Source organism: Onychostruthus taczanowskii, unplaced genomic scaffold (assembly GCF_017590055.1).
Source record: "Onychostruthus taczanowskii isolate IOZ18803 unplaced genomic scaffold, ASM1759005v1 scaffold19, whole genome shotgun sequence".
Classification (NCBI taxonomy): domain Eukaryota; kingdom Metazoa; phylum Chordata; class Aves; order Passeriformes; family Passeridae; genus Onychostruthus; species Onychostruthus taczanowskii.
In genome coordinates, this window is record NW_024499128.1 from 5,067,814 (window position 1) to 5,084,363 (window position 16,550).

The following is a 16,550-nucleotide window of genomic DNA, read 5'->3' on the forward strand; positions in this document are numbered from 1 at the left end:
AGTTCCTGCAGGGCCTGGGGCAGTGCTGTGGATGGCAGCAGACATTTCTGAGCCCACAGTTCTCTCTGCACAGGCTGCTCTGGTCAGAGCACCACAGGTGACACTCAGGTTCTCAGTAACTCCAATCTCTCCCAACAGAGGGAGGAAACAGTCATTGCTTTGGAACTGTTGTAACCCAGGGACTGATGCTTAGCAGTGCAAGTGTCCTACAGGAAATGCTTTTCCCACTTTAGCCCCTTTTCCTCTCCCATCTCCCTCCCATCCCCATATATTTCATAGGCACATCCCAAGGCAGGGACACTTTGGTCCTCAAGGTTAATTTTTGGGGTGGTGTGAGCAAGTGAGACAGATGATGGGTTTGCCCCATGGCCTCCATTGCTAATGTGCTGTAAAGCATTTCAGTTTTGTGACATGGCCTCTCACTTGCCCCTCATTAAGCAAACCTTTGTAAAGGCTTGAGACCACAGATATAAGCAATAAAATAAATTCATGATTACTGGATATTGTGCCAAAAGTACTAATTTGGTATTAAGTAGATCCGAGACTGCACTTTTGGGTACAGCAATCATGCCTAAATATTTAAAGGCTTGTCTTGTCCTTGCAAAAGACTAAGCCAGTGCCCTTTCTGAAGCAGCTATTTAAGTCCAAAGTTCAGTCTTCCCTATGAGGGAAGAGGGTAGGAACATTGGCTGGACTAACTTAGTTCAGAGGCATGAATCTGCATTTCCAAGATGGAAATGTGCATGTAGTCTGTTTTCCATAAATCTGCCCTTAAATTTCAGTGTGAGCAGGCAATTAGCTAGCTAATAAAGCTTCATGTAAGACCTGCTGATAATTAACCATGGTTGTGTTCTGGTGCTGATGGCATGTATTGAACACAGGGGTGTGTCATTTCTGTCCTGCTGTGTGCTTGGCAGGGTCTAAGAGCATGGTCTCTTATTTTACAGCAGCAGAGATTCATTATTACTTAGCAAATAAGTTCTGATTAGGTTAATAAATTTGTTAATTCCTGTTAATAAAGGAAGAGCTCTCTACCCCCTTGGACTTGTGCTGTCTGGACTCGGTTACTCGTGAGTCAGTTGTGCTGCAGTAATTCACTGAAGTGCTGTAAGAGAACATGGGGCTGGAGGGAATAACAGCAAGTCTCACCAAATTGTGCACTACAGTTTTGGCTATGAAGTGAACTCCTTATCATACACTAACTGCTTATTAAACTGTTACAGTATGCATAAACTTACCAGTTATTTAAACTGGTATTGGCTCTGTGGATAAAACCCTTTTGTTTATATCTGTTCCTCTTAAAGAAGTTTATGTGTTTGATAACATTCAGGTGGTCATTTGTATTAGTGCCTTTAGAACAATGTGTGTACCAGGGATGAGCCTTCAGCACCAGTGTTTGCTTAGCACCTCTGTATTTAGTCTGCCTTTAAACAAGTGCTAATGCAGTGGTGCTTGAGTAACAGTCTGACTGGAAATATTAGGCTGACTAAAAGGCACATGCAAGGACAAGACATCATCTTTAAATATTTGTGTATTCACAGCAAAATCCAGCATATGTAAAATAGAAAATATACAAATATTACAAGGCAATAGCTCTTTAATTTTTTGCAGTGCAGGTATTATTCCTGTGTCCAGAGAATGTGCTATTAAGTATAACATAATGCTGTGCTAGGTTACAGTGTCAGCTTTAATGTCTGTGTCCGTGCTCCATGTTTTAATACCGTAAACAAGCAATGTAATGTCTGTAAAATAGCTCTAGAAGCCTCAGTAATAACTCTCTGTAAGCAATACAGGCACAGAGTGCTATGTAATGAAAGGCAAGACTTTCTCTTTTGTCTGTGATTGTGTGGTGTGTGATAAATCACATGCAAGTAAGGTCTTCCCAAATCTCAGGTGCATTAGATGGGCTCTTACCTTAGGTCAGCATTACAGTAGGCACAAGAAATACTGTGAAATTCTAATGACATGCTGTGACACTCCATATTCATTAGTCCTTTTAATCAATTTTACTAATCAATGGTGTATTTTATTTGAAAAAATTTACTCTTCGTGGCAGTGCACAAAGATGATGTGCAAAAAAATTCATGCAAAAAAAATCAGAGTACTTGCTTAGGTACTCTGGTGGTAGAGCTTGTGAGAATGCAACGCTGGTAAGTCTATGTCAGTACACAACCTACTTGTGAGAAAGATGTATCACTGATGAACAGCTGATGGTAGCTAGATTATTGTAATATTTGTCTTTTTTTGATAAAACAGATTAATGCCAAGATATCCAAGCCTTCACAGTTTGCAGAAACCTCACATAATTTTAACCAGGGCCAAAGAAAATGGAAATTTGTGCAATACAAGCTAGCTGCAAAGTTGAAGGCATGGTACCTGCTTAGTCATGCGAAGGTTCCTGTGTCCCTCTGAAACAGAGATAAAGAGTCCTGGGCAGTTAAACTATGCACATGGTCATGATCAGAGGTAGGTAATTACTTTTAAATAATTAAAACAAAGTACATTACAGCCAATTACATTACATTTAGATAAAACAAAAATGAGCTATATGGTGTTCTATGTAAAAGGGCTGGACACAGCCACTGCTTCATAAAGCAGCCAGGAACATGTAACTACCCAAGGTGGTGCTAGTGGGAAAGGCTGCTACATCCATAACCCTTCACTTTGAAGGGAATCCACATCCAGTAACACTGGAGCACGTTACTGGTAAATAGTTTGGCAAAGTACTTTGAGAACACAGGTAGATGGGTGCTTGTTTTTAATCTGAAATACTGTTGGTCTTGGGTAGAAGGCTAAATTTTATGGTATAGTGATGCAGATAGAGCAATTTCTTTATAACTCAAGTCAGCCTCTTTATTTCAGTGAGCTCATGTTTTCAAACCCAGTGAGTGCAGAACTCAGGGATGTAGCTGACTGATCACAGCTTTATCTTTTTCCCAAGCAGTTTTAACAAGAAAATGCAAAGGGATGTTTTAATATTTTCCTTGATCTGATGACACTGAATCCCATAGCAGTGAAGTCCAAAGAGACTTTGGAATAAGAATAATTTAATGTGCTTTGCTTTTTACTGCCTGTGATGTCCAAGACTGTTCACAGTCATTACGTGTGAGTTGTGCATGTGTGAAAGTGTGAAAAGCACAAGCATTTCTACACTTTTGTGACTGCTTCTGTACAAATAGATACAGCCATTATATAAGGGGTGTTTTGAAAAGCAGCCAAGCCTAATTATGTTCCAATTGAAGCCACAAGGATTTTGATTAGAGGAGAGTAAGGCCTGTGCCATGTTATCACAGTTCATCTCAGCTGAAATCCTGAGGCTGCTGCAGTCTATGAAATGCACTTCACTCCTGACTTGGGCTTTTTGTTCTGAGTGCCAAGCTAATACAAGGAGTGAGTAACTTCGCAGCCTTAGCAGTGCCTGTTCCTCACCTGACAGATTTTTTTCCACTTTTTTAGTTCCGCTCTAAATTTCCAGGCTGTCAGTGAGTGGGAAGGGCTATCCCAAACAAGGGTACTCTACCTGAGCTTGCTCTTTAGTGCTGCAACCTCCCGGCCCAGGGCTTCGTTGCTCTCATTGGCTTCATCCAGCTCCCTCTGCAGCTTCCTGCGGTTTGCGTTGATGCGCTGGGACTCTTCCTCAGCCTCCTCCAGCTGCCTTTTCAGCTGCTTGAGCCGTACGTTGCCCTTCTCAGCCTAAAGGGAAATTTCAGAGTAATGCTTTAATTTGTAATGCTTTACATTCCTCGTTTTAACGTCGTGCTTCCATTGGGAGTTGTACTGAAACATGACCCAAATCAAAGATGGAAGCTTATAGCCTGAAAATGACTTTACTTTGTGGGAGTTCATTTTGCTGATAGCTACTGTATTCAGACACAACCTTGTTGTTTCTTTTTCTGCATAGAAAAACCTCTGCTTTTCGGGCTTGCAGATGGATTTGCATTAGATAAAGCTAAAATTTTAATGTAAAATATGTTCAGCATCTCTGTTCATGTTGCACGAAGGTTGTTGTGCACAGTCCTGTATGTTGCTGTGCAGACTGTTGTATCTGGCTGATTAAGAAGGACTTGTGCTTTGGCACTTGATGTAGCATGGAGGAATTATATTGTCCCATCTTTTAGTAATGGACTTTGGCTCTCCCAGCATAGAATCCAAGCATGCAATCTGCTTTCTAGAAGGGCATTTGCTTGAGGCACAACATGGAATCTTTCTTTCTTAGGGCAAAACCTAAAAACTCCTGTGCCCTCGACTGAGAGCCTTGTGACACGGTCTGTACCTGATCTTTGTACTGCTCTGCTTGCTTCCTCTCGTCCTCCACCTGCAGCAGTGCATCCTTCAGCTTCTTGTCCTTCTGGCGCAGCGTCTTGGCCGCTGTCTGCTTATCTCTGCAATGACAGGGCAGCGTTTGGTGATGTGGAAGCTCTGTACTCCACCTGCCTTGGGCTTGTGGCTCCTGAAACCAGCACCAAGGACCCCTGTGCTAAAGGTCTTACTGAATTTAACAGGTGAATTCTAAGGAAAACTTTAAGGCATGTTCTTTTGAGCAAAACAAAACCAAATATATGTCTCTGCTGTATGCTAGAGGTGCTCCAGGAGATGTGTTCTGAAGCACAAGGTGATTTCCTCAAGTAATAATCCAACAAGTGGCACAATGTGTTATTGCAATTAAATTGGCAGAGCCATAGGGCAGTTACTCTAAAATGTAGGGGAGCAGATCCTTGCCTACAGTACCAGTAGAACGTTTCATCAATAAAACAGATTTTAATCAGGAACTCCAGTTACTTGCCATATGTCTCAGAAATGTTAAAGTGTGAAAGAGACTTTACCAAGTTTCGTGGCACTGAGAGCCTGATGACACAAATCCCTGCTTGCCTTTGTTTATTTTCTGGCTCATTAACTGGAACAATAAATGGACAGCGGTGCCCTCGGGAGACCAATACCTGGCTTCCTGTTCCAATTGCTCTTCGAGAGAAGCAATTTTGGCCTCCAGAGCAGCAATTGTGGCTTTGAATTTGTTTTTCACAGCTCCCTCCATCTCCTGCAGCTTGCCCTTTAGCTCTTTGTTCTGCCTCTCCAGTTGCTGCCGAGCGTTTTCGTTCTTCTGTGCAGTTGAGCGCTCTGTTGCCAGCTCATTGTTCAGCTGCTCTGCCTGCAAGGTGGGAAGGGATGCTGTCACAAGTGTTGCATGCTCTCAAAAGTGTTGCATGCTTTCAGACAAATGACAGCTGGCAATTTGGGAAGGCAATCCTCCAGATACTCAGAACCACAAGCAGCTTTTGCTGGAATATGAACAGAAAGTGCTGGAATGAGCTGTACCTGCTGTACTGCTTTCCTCATGCGGTCACCCATTGCCTCTATGTTGCTTTGCTCCTCTTCCAGCTCTTCCTCCAGTTGAGCAATTCTTGCCTCCAGGCGCCGTTTCTCATCCTGAAGGCTTGTCCTGGAAATTTAAATTTAAAAAGTGAGTAGTTCTGGCTCTGACCGTATGTTATGATTGTATTATGAACTGCCAATAATTCAGAAAATAACTAGATATTTCAATGGAAGTAGTCATATGTGTGCATGGTGTCTTGTCAAGAGCAGGTGGTGTTGGGAACAGAACAAAACTTCTCTTGGCGGCATTCAGAGCCTTTTGTGTCATTTGGTGTATTCCTACCTTCCAGAGGCAGCGCTTGCAAGTTCCTCTGCCATCTCATCTTTCTCCTGGTCTGCTTGTTTGCGAGCTCTTTCTGCAGCAGCCAGGTCCTAGAGAAATGGAAAAAGCAGCATAGTAAGGAAACGAGTAAATGTTCAGATAGTTATAGCATGATTCAGAGGACTGTAAATTTTCTAAAGCTGGTATGAGATGGGTTGTCTTGTTAACAGAATAAATTCTTGTCATGTCATAAATCCTAGGGAAGTACAATGCAATACACTTTATCTAGCCTGTCAGCGGGTTTCTATTTTATTTGTTTTAGTCACAAGATGGCCATTTAATACAGGTAGGAATAATAGCACTAAGCCCTCAAGAATTTATTGCTATTGAAAACAGTTTGTATTGGATCATACAGTTCATTTCCCTTTAAGGCTGGCGATCTGTACTTTCTTCCAAGGTGATTTTTTTCAGCTCAATCTGACTTTGCTCAGATGTAGATCCAACAGCTTTAGTGGAGTGTGTGGAGCACATGGAACTTGTTACAAGTTCAGTCCCTAAGAGCTGTTAGATTACTTCACTGCCAGTTCTGTTTTGCTACTGAAGGCCATGTGTAATCTCCTTCATTCTGCTGCAGGTTTCCCACTTTACCTCCTGAAGCTGCAGGAGTTCTGCTTCCAGACTCTTTGCTTTCTTCTCATTTTCTCTGGCTGTAGCAAATATTTCTTCTCTGGCAGCCCGTGCATCATCCAGCTCTCGTTGGTAGTCCTTCATCTGAGCCTTGTTGAAAAGAATAACAAAATTGTTACAATTTCAGTTGAAAGACGTGTGGATGGAACAGAACACATACACAGTTACATTGTCATAATAGTGCTGAAGTTATTTTTTCTGCAGAGATCTGGTAGCGTATGTTGGAAAAACCTGAAATGCTATTCCAAGGAGGGCAATGCTTGCATTTGAACACTGCATTTTTTGTAATGCCTATTGTCCTTATGTCCTCTGAATATTTGAGTACATGTATAGTCTTAATGTTTCTGATTAAGAAAATTTTTGCTGTTTAGTTGTTAGCATGTGACAGAACAGTTGATATGGAGGTTTAAAGTATAAACAGGAACATGCTAATTCAGAGGCAACCTGATTTCTGAACAGGCTTTTATGCTCAAGAGTCAAGTGTTGGAATCCAGATTGAAGCCCTGGAATAGATTTTATCTTACAGTCCTTTCTCTTCATGTGAATCTTTGTTTTCCTCCATGTGGGTAAGTCAGTAGCAGATGAGTGTTGGTTAGAGAATCTGTAAGCTCTCTGCCGTGATGAAATTTAAGAATTTAATCATTTGTTCTGTGAATTTTTTCCACTGTCATTCAAACTGAGCATTCAAATACTGATATTTGAATGTGGCAGTCTTGTTAAAATTCCTTTCTGACCAATCATCTGTAATGGGCATCAAGTTCACAAATGTGTCACCCAGCTTCTGTATTGTGGCTGTATAAGACACAGCAGTGGGAAAAAGTGTATTTTTGGGGTTACTTACCTGTAATTTGCGAAGCTGTTTGATGGCTTCTTCCCGACCTTTGTTGGCAGAGTCAGCCTGGCTCTCCAGGTCTTTAACATCCATCTCCAGCTTCTTCTTGGCAGCAGCTGCCAGGGCACGTTGCTTCCGCTCATCTTCCAGTTCCGTTTCATATTCATGGAGCTGATCATTCAGGAAAACAAGTTCGGTTTAGCAAAGTCCTTGGGGACTCATAAACACTCTTTCTGAATAGTGTACACAGACCCCATATCTCTGTTAACTGTGACTTCTGTACAAATTAGTTTTATCCTGTTTTCATCTCCAGTGCTTTTGTATGCATTCAGTGTACCTTGAGAAGGCAGCTATATTAGAAGTTGTCTTTTTTCACTTGCACTGAGAATACAGGGAAGGTGGTTCTGACTATGTCAGAAATAACATTATATTCATATGTTTTATACTATTTTGGTTGTAGAGCTACATTTGTTGTGCATCTGCTACTGAAACAGGGACACCTCCCCCCCCCCGCCCCGCCCCGCTTTCTCTAGTAAAATAATGCTTTCTTTCTTCTTCTTCTTTTTTTATCACCATGTTCAAGACAATGTAGTGCCTTTTTTTTAATTAAAGTTAGTGAGGTGCTTTAATAATGACATTAGGTTGGGGCCTTTCAACTGGGTTGGTTAGATATTTCCAAAGGCAGTAGGTGGGAATGGTACCTGTCTGAGGAGTTGTCTTTTCTTCTCCTCATTCTGTTCATCTCTGGCTTGTAAATCTCTTTCAAACTGGCCTTTCAGAGCCTGCATGTTAACTTCCAACCTGAGTTTGGCATCTTCTGCAGCCTGTAGCTCATCCTCTAGCTCTTCCAATTGTGTCTTCATCTCTTCTACTTGCTGTTCAAGGGTCCGTTTAGATTTCTCCAACTCATGGACCTTTCAAGCAATGAGAATTTAATAGACTTGGTATGACAAATAAAAATAATTCTAGTTATACACAGTATACCTGCAGTATAGGCCACATTTGAAGCTATCAGGTGTGGACAATGAATCAACTAATTTACACTGAAAATGCAAAATTGTACTTGCAAAACTGTCTTAAAATAACGAGAGTCTCTTTATCCCAATCTTCTGTTTTTAATCTAGTCAAATATCATAATTTAATTTATTTAGTATTAGCAGTAATATAATCATATGCCTGTAATAAAAGAAGTGATTGGCAATGCAGAATTGGAAATTTACTGCAGTTATGTAAGTAAATATAAGGCAGGTGGCAAAGTCAAATATAACTAAAAAAAATAAGATTTACAGAGTTTATAATTTCAAAGAAGTGTAATAAACTGATACATTATTTAGAAATCAATTAAAATCTTCTTCATGCTTGAAGTTATGTTCAAAATAAACATAGCCTACAGTTACTTTGCCAAGTCCCTTGAAAGTTTGGACTTAAATGGAATAACCTTTGAATTTTGTATGTAATATCTGATCTTGCTGAATGGATTTGTGTGCTGCAGAGAATTTCCCACACTGAAAACAATTATATCTTTTTTTAGCTGCTATTTTAAGTTATTGTTGTGGAGATTGTTCTAAGGCCAAAACTTACATTCTTGCCAACGTCATCTTTGGAGCTAACAAGATCTTCCATTTCAGCTTTCAACATTTTGTTTGTTCTCTCCAGTTCTTCTTTGGCTTCCAAAGCCTCTTCAAGTGCTCGAGCCAATGACAGAGCCTTTGTTTCCTTTTCTCTAGCTTCAGCTTCTGCTCTGTCCCTTTCATCTGCATATTTTGAGGAGATGTTCTTTTCTTCAGCTAGCATCTGTGAAAAGATAGTGTCAATACAGGAGGTCATTAGTAACAGGCTTTTCTACTGCAGCTTCTTGTCAGTTGTTAATGACAGAGAAGAATCTCTGCTTTTGATAAAGGCACATAAATACAAAATTAACCATTTCTTTTATAATTAAATTTTAGTTAATTTTTTGTCCCCTTGTTCCAGTGGACACTGTGAGTTCCAGACAGGTGATAACACAGCAAGGGAGAATCTGAAGTCCATACCTGATCAAACTTCTTCTGTTTCTTCTCCAGGTTGGAGACCAGCTGACGCTGGTTGTCCAAGTCCACCACCAGGTCATCCAGCTCCTGCTGGAGTCTGTTCTTGGTTTTTTCCAGTTTGTCATAAGAAGCAGCCTTTTCCTCAAACTGTTGTGTGAGACTTTCAATTTCTTTCTGAAGTTTCTTTTTGCCTTCTTCCATGAATTCTACTGTGGTGGTAAATTCCTGTATCTTCTTCTTAGAGTCAGAGAGCTGAAATTTGAATTCAGAGGACAAACCTTTGTAGCTGTGACAACAAAACTCGGCAGAGAGACAAAAAACTTGGCCAGGAGACAGCTAAGACCTGAAGCTTTCCTAGTCTGACCTGTGTGAACTTGGTGACAGTTACCCATCACCCAGCCTTTGTAAAATGAGGCAGAGCACAGACCTAGGATGCACATACAGGCCTTGTGTGCAAGACTATGCCTGGAGCTACCTTGCATTTGTCCCTGTCCTAGAGATAACATTTTGAAGGGCAGGGGGACTGCTGTCTCCATTGTGGAGCACCACTGGTGCCATCTGGGCTAACAGCACAAATCCCCTGAAGGTCCGTGCGCTGTGCCAGGATAATTCTACAGATCCTCTGGAATTGCCAACACAGCTCTCAGTGATGGAGCTAATGATTTAACTATGGCACTGATACCTGTATTGTCAGTGTTGAAATATGTCTCTCCAGATTTTGTTTTGCTTCTACTTCTTCATCCAACTGCTCCTGCAAGCTGTTCTTGTCATCCTCCAACTGGCGGAGCTTGGTGGACACATTGAGCTTCTGCCGCGTTTCTTCCTGAAGCAGCTCCTGCAGTCAGCACATCAGTTGGCAAGACAGTCATTAGTTTAGGTCTTTTTATTGTGCATTTTATGAATATTGTATGTGAGCTGATCTTGGATGCAAGTTTACCTGTGTATCTTGTAGCTGAGATCCTAAGGCTGCAACATCTTTGGTCAATTTGATATTTTTGCTTTCTGCTTCATTGAGCAAACTGGTGACATTTTCAACTTCCACCTGTGAGATGCCACAAAGAATAAACTCAGTTATTTTGCAAAGCTTTGAAATCTTCCTTAAACTTTAGTTTCCTTGGATTTGTCTGAAATCTTACCTAATGCAATATTTGCCTAGTTTACCATAGTGTTTATTATTCTATATCTAGTCATGTTTGTAAACCTTAAACTTGGATTTATTGCATTAGGTAAAATCTTACCTAATGCAATATTTGCCTAGTTTACCATAGTGTTTATTATTCTATATCTAGTCATATTTGTAAAGCAATAATAGTATGTTCCTTGCAGTGAACTGCAAAGGAGAATGGGGATTTTTGATGGATTTTCCTTCCTCTTCCCAAGTTTGACAGAAGTTGATGAATTTGATTATATTTTCTTATTTATCCACCAGCTTAAAATAATAAAGCAAATCTTACTGCAGGTATGAACAAGATGTAACAATAAACTTGATTAGTATATCTGGACATTGAACATCTACCGATCTTTAGTTTAAAATGATCTTTAGTTATTTCTTAAACTGTAGCTAAGTGAGCATTCTCCTTTCATTGTCATCTTTTCTGAGCACGTGTTTAATAGCTGTCTAATACATTTCCAAAAGCCATATACCTGTCAATCTTCCCCCCCACCCAAAAATGAACAGAAAGAAACTGTCAGATCTGCATCATGGTCACTGAATCAGTGATGGCATTACAGACTGCAACACGTATAGAGGGGTGGTGAGACTAAAAGCTCTCAGTTCCATGAGATGGAGTGGTTGTAATTGATTAATTGTGTGGTTAATGAGGTAGGAGTTTAAGATAACAAAAAAATGAGCATTTTGGCTGCAGGGCCATAGTTCCTCTAGATAAACCCTCACAGAAGAGTATAAACTGGGCTTCTCAGTCCCACGGTGTCACAGCAAAGCATCAAACTCCTTCCTACCTGTAATTTATGGACTTTTTCATTGAGTTCTGTCCGAACACGCTCTCCCTCAGTGTATTTGGACTGTAAATCCTGCAGCTGTACTTCCAGCTTCTTCTTCTTGTGCTCCACATCTTGTTTGGCCTGATTCAGGCTCCTGACTTCATTAGCCAGATCTGCATTGTCTTTCTCCAGTGACTGTTTGGTCTTATCCAAGTTTGCTTTAGCCTACAAGCATGTGAAGAAGTGAATAAAGATGATTTATAAGAGGAAATTGTGTTACCTAGGAGGCAGTTTTCAATGAGATGGATTTCTGTTTACCCGTTTAAATTGTTCCAGCTGCTCTGTCAGCTCTTCCACAGCCTGAGTGTGCTTTTGCCTCATCTCCTGGACCTGGGCTTCATGGGTTCGAGTCTCCTCCTCCAGGGCTCTCTTCAGCACTGTGACCTCCTGCTCACGCTTTGCTCTGGAAGGTGACACACATCAGTGGAGCAGCAGCAGACAAGAGCATTCCAGCCCTACTGCAATGCCAGTATTGTACTGAGCCTGGGGACATTTCTGTTTCCCCCTTGTGCTACATATCCTTACCTGAGCTCCTGCTGGGTGGCTGTGGTATCCAAAGTATCCTCAAGCTCTGTCTTAAGAGCCTCCAGCTCTTCACCGAGGTCTCTCTTTTGCTTTTCTGCTTTGTTTCTTGCAGCTTTTTCAGACTCCAAGTCTTCCTGGAGATCAGAAATTACAGATTCCAATTCACGGATCTTCTTGAGGGCATTGTTCTTCTGAGTAGTTTCTTCTTCAAGCCTTTTTGAAAAAAAAGAGTGTTTCATTTTAGAAATTAAAAGAGTAATAACTATTTCTCTTTGAGGAAGTCAGTATACACTAAAGATTTACAAGTTCTGTGCAAGAAAGCGCCAAAGAAAGGGAGACTAATGCAAAAAAGATCAGACAGCTGTACTTTAGCTGGATGCAATGTTTGGAGATGCTAATCAGTTGATTCAGCAAGTTTGGGTGAGTGTTTTCCCTCTTAAATCTATACAGAAAATCCACTGTGATTCTGGAGTGGATCAAGATCAGACTCTTAATTAATTTTTGCCTATTGCCTATGAAGAGATTGTTACATTTCAGTGTATTTGACAGCACTGCCCTTGCCTATGGGAAGAGGGGTTTTCATTGATATCCGGAGGTAATTTAATAAAATAGATTATTTGTCTAAGAACAAGTAATAGTATAAGCATTTTTCACAAAAGGACATTTGGAAAAGGGGGGAGCACATGGAGGGGATGAACTGAGAGATGAGATTCATGGCTGGAGCTTCTCAGTGTCTGGGAAGGAGCAAGATAAGTTCCAGCCTGGGCTTTCCACCATGTGCAGACCCAGGAGTGAATACCTGGCCAGAGCAGCCTGCAGTTCTTCCTCCTTCTTGGCCAGTTGTGCCTTCAGGTCAGCAATTTGTGCCTGGAGCTCTGCAATCTGCTCATGTAGATCATTTGCCTCCCCTTCCAGCTTCCTCTTAGCTTTGTCCAGTTCTTGTCTGCTCTTCTCTTCCTTCTTCAGCCGCACTGGAAAAGGAGGGGTTTTGGTCACCAGACTGTGGTAGTGCCAGGAGTCCTTAATCTGATCCCAAACTCGGGCAACAAATGGTTCTGGCCTCCAGTGTGGCTATGCATTTAATACAAGTCACTGTGTTTTTGGAGCAACATGCAATGCCTTATTTCTAGCCATCCTGAAGAATAATTTCTTTATCTTTCTCCAACATAAGCATTTCCCCCCTCATTTTTCTCTCTACTCTTTTATATATAAGGAATAAAAGGTTTATGTTGTTTGGCACCGTGGGGATTTGGTGATTATCACCAAACTGGGTTTAGCGTAAAAACTTTGGAAATACCCCACAGATTTTTAAGAAGTTCTCTCCAGATTCTGTTGAGGTTTTTTTGTTCTGTGCCAAGGAAAAAGAAGAAATTCTACAAAACCCCCAATAAACTATTGTTCATGTTACCTTCAAGTTCAGAAATCATAGATTCATGTTTGTTCTTGAGCTTTGTAAGATTTTTGGCCTTTTCTTCTTCTTCTGCAAGATTTGTCGTTAGATCACTTATTCTTTCCTCAAGTTGTTTTCTTTCCTTAAGTAAAATAAAATATTTCTGTTAGCAAATGTGTCTGCCATTGGTGATCATAAATCAACTCTTTGCCAACCAAAAATGTCCAAGACACTGTCCTTGTATGCTGCGTTTCTTGAGACTGTAGTGATACATTTCAATTTTTCAGTTACAGAGGAGCTATGGAGGGGTGTCTATGACCTCTATGTTCTCTAAGCTGCTGCTATTAGAATCTTGTGCTCTCTCTGATGGCTGCTAAGTACAGGGCCCAGTTTACAGGAGCAATCCCTTGTAAAAAGTACTGGAAGACATTCTTACCTTCCAGTTTTAATCATGAAGTTTTGTTGAAATTAGTTGAAAACCAAGAGAATTATTTAGTCTGCTCCTGGATAAGAAGACATGTCTTCCACTGATTGTGCATAACTGCTGTAAATATTTTGCTTGAAAATATTGTTGCTACAGCAGATCTCAAACAGAGTAGTTTTAAACAATTTTGGATTGTTTAAATGAGCACAGAAAAATTATCAGAAATGCATTTGGTACAGGCTGGACTGATGGTCTGGTGTAACTGTGTATCCATGAGATTAGATAGTCAAGAGTATTCCTGTTGTTCTAGTGGAAGAGAAGGTTTTCTCTCAACTTTCACTATATTGAGAATAAGAAAGTGGACCCAGAACTCACCTTGCTTAGCTTGTTATTCTGATCTTCCATTACCAGAATATCATCTTCCATTTTCTTTATCTTGCTATCTGCTGCTACTTTTTCAAGTTGCAGTTTCTGCCTTGCAGCTTCTTCTTCTTCCAGCTGTTCCTCAAGGTCCTTTAGGGAAGGAAAAAGAAACCCACAAAACATGAATTCTAGAAATAAAATACTACTTCTACAGTTCTTAAGAAATGCTTAATTCTTATTACTGCATGTGTAAACTGTGTTGTTTTTATTAAGAACTAGACAATCTGTAATACTTGACAACATAGAAGGAAAGATTTGTTAATATTTTAGAGAAAAGATTAGGGTTGTGATGAGGAAGAAGAGAACTCTGGAGGAAAGAGCATCAATTGATTGTCCTTCTTTCAGTAGCACAGACATATATCCTACAGAGGGTTGTGCAGCAAGCACTGTCCTAGGATCTGAGGTTTTCCTGTCTCTGTTGTGTCCCAGTGAGATCCAAGTTATGGTTTGTATTTGTCACTCAACTCTCCTTACCAGCATTTGTTGTTGCATCTTTTTCTTCTCTGCCTGCAGCTGCTGGCTGCGCTCCTCCTCCTCCTCAATTCTGGCTTCCATCTCATGCAGGACCTCTTCCAGCTCTTGTTTCTTAGCAGCTAAACGGACTCTCATCTCCTCAGCCTCAGCATACAGCTCAGTTTCTGCCTGAAGCTGCTCTGCCAGGAGGTTCTTCTCTTCAACAAGCTGTACAAATAAAATGGAGAGAAAGTTAAGCTTGGAGTGCAAGCTGGTTGTTTTACTGGACATTCCTGGGGTACAGGCAGGCAGCTCCACCACACATTCTTGTGTGGGTCTTGGGCCTTTACTGGAGTGACTGGGAGCTTGTCTGCACTGACCTTCTGCTCTGGACCATTGCTATGAAGACAATCATGAGAGCAAAGGAGAGAGACATCTTTATTATAACAGCTTCTAAACATGGTAAAGGAACAGCTAGTGTTTCCCAGAGGATCAGAGCTGTAAATTACCTGTGAGTGTTTCTGTTCCAGCTCCTTCAATTCACTCTCTGCTTTTTGTTGTCTTTCCTTAGTTTTTTGTAGTTCTTCATCCTTGGCCTGCATTTCCTCCTCTTGGCGGGTGACTTGCAGCAGTGGTTTCACCTGGAAATGGAAAGGATTTTTTAAGCATGTTTCTTGTCAGGATTTGTGTTGCTGAGCATGGTGCTTCAAGGAATGACTGGCACTAATGCTAGTGCTGTCATTGCTCAAGACTGGACAGATACTGTCCAGCCAAGCTTGAAAGGAACATCTTTAAAGCCCCAAGCCTCAGCAGTGTTGCTCTTGGCTGTCTCTATGTTAATTCCTGGGGCCTTGTGAGGACCTCTGCCTCTGATAGTGTCACTTTTGAAATGTCTCTAGGTCTATTTTCATCCCTTGATAATGTACAAAAGTTATATCTGCATAGAAAGGCAATGTGCACACACAGCTGTGTGTTACTGCCTGTTTCTGGATGAAGAGGAGATTACTATCAATCCAAGTAGGAAAAGTTTTCTGAATCCAAACTGAAGGCCATTCTTGAAACACCCCAGCCTCTTTAATAGGAAAATAGACTTAATTTGCATGAGTACCCAGCAGGAAGATGTTTAGTGTCCCAGTTAGGAATTCCCAAGCTACTTGGTTCCCCATAGATACATCACTCCGGATGTTTGAAAAATTCCATTTTACTCAGTGTTCTCATTATCCATCTCTGTGAAATTATTTCATTTTGTGGCAATTAAAAAAGTCTCCAAGCATGCAAAATCTTTTATGAATTTCTGCCTAATTAGATTGTTTTCTTCTCAAGTTAGAACTACTTTTAATGTTAATGGCATTATTGAACTATCCAGAGTATCTCTAATCCCAAATTTTGTGAAACTAATGAGACTTTTGTCACCAGCTGCAATGGGCTTTGGAACAAGGAGTGCCTGACAAGATGTACCTTGGCATCATGTGCATTTGATTTCTTTTGGAAAACTGAGGAGAGATTTACTGATAGCAGTCACTCACTTTAGTAAACAGCCTCCACCACTGCCAGTTCCTCAGCTTCAGGTAGGCAGCACAATTTCTTTGGATGACCTTCATTGCAGTCAACTGTTGCTGTCTCTTGGCAAACGCTCTGTGATTAAAAACATAAAGCAAATTGGTTCAGTCTGAGAATAGAAGGTGTTTGCAAGCTACACACATTAAGCGAAGAAACTCTGGCATGAGAGTCTGCTGATGAGCCACATGGTTTGGGGAGTCTGGCACAAATTCTTTTGTTGCTTTGTTTGCCTGTGCTTTCCTGAGGAAGGGTGATAACTCTAGTTAGCTGTCTGTCTGGTATTTTATTTTAGTTTTTTGTCTGTTTGCATTCCATGGATAGGCACAGAGGTACAGATCTAGTTCTAGGTGTGCACACATTTCCAGAGTACACAGGCACTCATGTCTTGCATTGATTATTGTTCTTGAGACATATTTCTTTGTCTGGCAATTTGAAAGCCTTGATAGTATACAGAAAAAAAAGGCATTATTGTTGATAGTTTTGTGGTGTACATTAACTGGGATCATGCTAGATGATCAGTGCTCCACACTGAAGCTGTGGAAGAAATTATTTTATGTTTTATAGATGCCAGGGATGCTGCTACTTGTAGTGCATAA

At 40.8% G+C, this 16,550-nt stretch overlaps 1 protein-coding gene across 3 annotated transcripts in view; it reads right to left on the reverse strand.

Annotated features, from left to right (window-relative positions):
• Window positions 1-16,550, reverse strand: part of MYH11 (myosin heavy chain 11) — a 54,387-nt gene that overhangs the window by 1,128 nt on the left and 36,709 nt on the right. For 2 of the 3 annotated variants that reach the window (XM_041401917.1, XM_041401916.1), the window contains 21 exons: window positions 15,921-16,029; window positions 14,904-15,035; window positions 14,416-14,622; window positions 13,894-14,031; window positions 13,113-13,236; window positions 12,504-12,675; window positions 11,705-11,917; window positions 11,438-11,582; window positions 11,138-11,344; window positions 10,116-10,220; window positions 9,861-10,013; window positions 9,182-9,430; window positions 8,733-8,945; window positions 7,853-8,065; window positions 7,161-7,322; window positions 6,281-6,409; window positions 5,654-5,742; window positions 5,314-5,437; window positions 4,938-5,146; window positions 4,274-4,382; window positions 3,521-3,693 (listed from right to left, as the gene is read on the reverse strand). In XM_041401917.1, coding sequence (XP_041257851.1) covers window positions 3,521-3,693; window positions 4,274-4,382; window positions 4,938-5,146; window positions 5,314-5,437; window positions 5,654-5,742; window positions 6,281-6,409; window positions 7,161-7,322; window positions 7,853-8,065; window positions 8,733-8,945; window positions 9,182-9,430; window positions 9,861-10,013; window positions 10,116-10,220; window positions 11,138-11,344; window positions 11,438-11,582; window positions 11,705-11,917; window positions 12,504-12,675; window positions 13,113-13,236; window positions 13,894-14,031; window positions 14,416-14,622; window positions 14,904-15,035; window positions 15,921-16,029 — 3,375 coding nt within the window. Of the gene's footprint in view, window positions 1-2,376; window positions 2,409-3,520; window positions 3,694-4,273; window positions 4,383-4,937; window positions 5,147-5,313; window positions 5,438-5,653; window positions 5,743-6,280; window positions 6,410-7,160; window positions 7,323-7,852; window positions 8,066-8,732; window positions 8,946-9,181; window positions 9,431-9,860; window positions 10,014-10,115; window positions 10,221-11,137; window positions 11,345-11,437; window positions 11,583-11,704; window positions 11,918-12,503; window positions 12,676-13,112; window positions 13,237-13,893; window positions 14,032-14,415; window positions 14,623-14,903; window positions 15,036-15,920; window positions 16,030-16,550 lie in introns of all 3 variants that reach the window. The other variant, XM_041401918.1, reaches the window with a different exon arrangement.